At 46.8% G+C, this 3,939-nt stretch overlaps 1 protein-coding gene across 1 annotated transcript; it reads right to left on the minus strand.

The window, feature by feature from the left end:
- Window positions 1-836: 836 nt before the first annotated feature.
- On the minus strand, window positions 837-2,650 carry LOC123171675 (uncharacterized). Its single transcript, XM_044589050.1, has 7 exons — window positions 2,490-2,650; window positions 2,145-2,391; window positions 1,890-1,955; window positions 1,712-1,794; window positions 1,340-1,386; window positions 1,133-1,211; window positions 837-1,034 (listed from the first exon to the last, which is right to left on the minus strand). The coding sequence occupies exons 1-7, from the start codon at window positions 2,550-2,552 to the stop codon at window positions 945-947; spliced, it is 675 nt and encodes a 224-aa protein (XP_044444985.1). The 5' UTR covers window positions 2,553-2,650; the 3' UTR covers window positions 837-944.
- Window positions 2,651-3,939: the final 1,289 nt, after the last annotated feature.

Consider the following 3,939-nt stretch of genomic DNA (forward strand, 5'->3'; position numbering starts at 1 on the left):
GACATGCAGATCCAGTCCTGCCACCGCTGGCCGAACACCAAGAGATGTAACACCTAGAGCAAGTAGGCCCAATTGTCAGAGTCGAAAGCTTTCGAGATGTCCAACTTGAGGAAGAGTGTGGGAGCATTCCTGCGGTGGAGATCCTTAATGAGGCTCTGGACGTGCATGAAATTGTCATGGATGCAATACTTGCGAACAAAAGCACTCTGACACTTGGAGACGATCGTCGAGAGGATCAAAGCAAGCCTATTTGCCAGGATCTTCAAGAATATCTTCGACAAGCTATGGATCAGACTGATCGACCTGCAATCGCCCACACGGGCCATGTCTGGCCTTTTGGGCAGGAGGATGATGTTGGCGGAGTTGATGAGGCCGTTGCAATCCTCCCTCGCCACAATGTCCAGCTTGATAATGTCCTAACTCCTAACATGACTTGAAAAAGGCTCCAATGAAGTCGTCAGGTCCTGGAGCGTTGACAGAGAGAGGGAGAACACCACATCCTTGATCTCCTGCTCATAAAAATAGACTTCGAGGTTTTATGGCACGGGATGGCCAAGATGTCCTAGTTCAGGCCAACCTTCCTCCCAAAGGTCTGATGTGGTGTAGATAGATAGATTTTCCATGTATGGTTGTGAATCCATGGGCTGCTGGAGACAATTTTTGATTGATGACAGATTTGTTTTTATGGCACTGGATCACATGAGTGCGTCCTAAGAAAGAAAGATGTGACTGAATCATCACTTGCCGAACTCGGTGGGGTTGTGGTTGGTAAAAACAATTAGAGAATCGTGGGAAGATCCTTCAATTGGTGGGGCCATGGGAGGGAGACGAACGACTTACAAACTCCTCTTTAATAGTAGAGATAACTGTAGAATTACTTAAGTACACAAGCGTTGTCGTGAGTTTCGTGATATAATCAATTGTTCCAAAGTTCACTTGCCAGATCAGCTTCCCGTTTGCTTCGGAGCCGAGATGAATAACTGTCCGATCGCTTCCAGCGGAGAGACGTCCCAACTCTCTGCGTGCCTAACGACCTGGAACGTAGTGCAACCTTTGAAATCTGAATGATAGTGTGAAATAAGGGATGGATGAATGAGTTTACATGGTTTATTTTATCTCCCTTAATTACTACCTTATATTCTTCATCTAAATCGTATGTTGTGTTCCCTCTTATGGCGATGAGGGGCCTCCACGGGAGCTTCAAATACGTCCTGAAGGTAGTGCAGAAACATTAGTCTCAAAAGCCAAAGGGAAAAAACAATGGTCATGATCAGAAGAAACAAAGACATATCTAGTAATGTATTCCGTGATGGATCATAATGTGATGTCGATGAGGCACCTTAATGTCCATGTTGCTATGATAAACTTTGTGTCGACCCTCAAACCCTGCATTCATGATTTTCAAGAGTGCAGAGAGTAGCGAAAAAGCGCGTGCTAAACAAACTTTGGCGTAAGCCACATACCATGAGAAACTTCACAAATGCCAACATTAACCAAACAAGAAGATGGTTTTATGTTTATAGTTTAGCACAAATGACAAGTACTTCAAAACCGAGATGCATATCTGATACATCACAATTCCTTTTGCAGTTTAGTAACTGGTACTACCTCTGTTCCTATTGAACTACAACAACGTCTTATATTTAGAAACAGAAAATGTACAATATAATTAGGCAAAGCAAAACTGCATGGGAAGGCAAAAAAAGCTTACCTTGTCTATATTTTCAAGTTGGAGCGAAGGGCTGTCGAAGAAGGGCACTAACAAATCCAGATTCTGGGAGTATCTAGACCTTCCTAGGGAGTACAATGGTATACGAAAGTTAGTTCTTGGCAGATAAGGATGCATCGATCTAGGTACTATTCTAGTGTTATTTGCATTTGATGCGTACCACGGAACTTTATCGTCGGGTCTTCAAACAAGCAATCTTCAGCATATATGTCCAGAGTGAAGTTCCCTGAAATCGATGCAGTCTTGAGCACATCGGCTACTCAAATGCCACAAAAATCAAAAGACAATTGCTCTGAATGTGCAAATTAACTTTCTTCAGTTTCCTTTGACAGTCACACGCATTGAAAAGAGAAAAGAAGAAAAATCCGCTAATGCAAATCATCCCGTGTCCATACCGCAGAGGCAGAGCACATACCAGTAAGGAAATAAGCACGCCGGTAGTCGGCTTCAAGAACAGCAACCACTTCCTCGACGCTGCGAGGCGACTCCAACTCTGCGTCGACGGCTTCGACAGCTTGCCTTGGTTTCTTGGGAGAGAGGGCCCTGAGGAGCTCAGTGACGGCGCTGACCGCCGCCCTGACGATCGGCGGTGCGCCGTCATCGCCGCTTCCGGGCGAGCCGGAGCCAGAGCCGCATCTGAAGCCGAGGAGGAGGCGATGGCTCTGCAGGAAGACGGAGACGGGGAGGGGAGGATACAACCAGGAGGGAATCAAGCAAAGGATGCAGAACGAGTGCTTGAGAGAGGTTCAGCGCTCATCACCTTGGCGCCGGAGAGGCGAGGGGAGGGAAGGGGGGACGGCCTGGCAGTTAGGCTTGGCGCCATTAGCGGCTCACAAGGACTGTCGCATGATCACATCCGGTTGTGTGAGGCCTTCCAAGTGACACGCCACTTGGCATTCTTTGCTCCGTTGTCTCCGTGAGTGTTCCATTTCCTGGTAAGCAGCCGCCGCACACATCTTTTGGAGATACTCCCTCCGTCCCCAAATCGGCTTCTTTGATTCAAATGATTCTTCTACGTAGGTTGTTTGATTCGTAGGATTGTAAACAATAGGAATTTTTTCATAGGATTCATTTGCACTAGATTTCATAGGATTTTTTTCATCCACTCAAACCTCTTTGAAAGAATCCTACGTTTTTCCTATGCACAATCAAACACTTATACAATTCTGTAGAATTCATGATGACATGCCACTCTAATCCCATGTTTTCCCAATTCCTGCTTTTTGAAAATCCTATGAATCAAAGAGGCTAATTATCGTTGATTTAGTACAACCACAAAAAATCTCGTGGGAATCACTCAATGCTCCACTTCTACTTCTCGCTCCGGTACCAGCCTCTTACGCAAACTCTGGGCGATAAAAAACCGTCTGTAGAAGAGTTCGGTCATGTTCAGAGTGTTTTAACTATAAGTATGTGTTCTACTCATCAACAAAATATGGGTTAATTACGGTAGCTTCCTAATATTATGACACTCATGACACGATTTGAACTTCATTTCAAACATCATGACACAAGTTCGCACATAGATGTGAACCTAGTTAAGCGACATGAAGTGACATAGTTCAATAATTCAACAACACATATGACATCACAAAACAGTTCAACAAAAGCATCATCAAAGTCCAAAGGAATCACTTCTCTACTTCCCCTTGAACAAGGCAAGTCACCGCTTAGACAATCTACAGTAGGACTCCCTAAATGCTCCCTATACATCCGGGCAGACGACCCAGTTAGTGACCGGTCACAAAAACTCGATCCAGCTGCACCCCTCATACGGGCCCTATATGTGCCGGCTAACCGGCACCCATCATATTCAGCCCATATCTGGGGCGAATATTGGGAGGCCCTGGACGCGTCCGCCACGTCGGACCAGCCCACTATGGCCCACATCATCCCCATCCCTGTGTCAACAAATACCCGAAGTCGGACAACCAAATCCTAGTCACCTCTCCGCCCCACTTCATTTCCATCTCCCCCTTCGTAGGGCGGCGGGTGAGCTCAATCTCGAACCAAACAAGCAACAGATCTCTTTTCGCCCTATCCCATCCCCTTCGCCATGGCCGGGAGCGTATCAGGCGATGACTCTGACTCCATCGTCTGGGAGAACCTTGGGTCGGTCTCCTCGAGCTCGTCCGCGCCGGACGGCGAGGAGCTAGCGCTCCGCATTGCCCTCCGCCACTCATGGATGGACCAGGGTGGGAGTGAGGGAG

The sequence above is a fragment of the Triticum aestivum genome, chromosome 1D, assembly GCF_018294505.1.
Source record: "Triticum aestivum cultivar Chinese Spring chromosome 1D, IWGSC CS RefSeq v2.1, whole genome shotgun sequence".
Lineage (NCBI taxonomy): Eukaryota > Viridiplantae > Streptophyta > Magnoliopsida > Poales > Poaceae > Triticum > Triticum aestivum.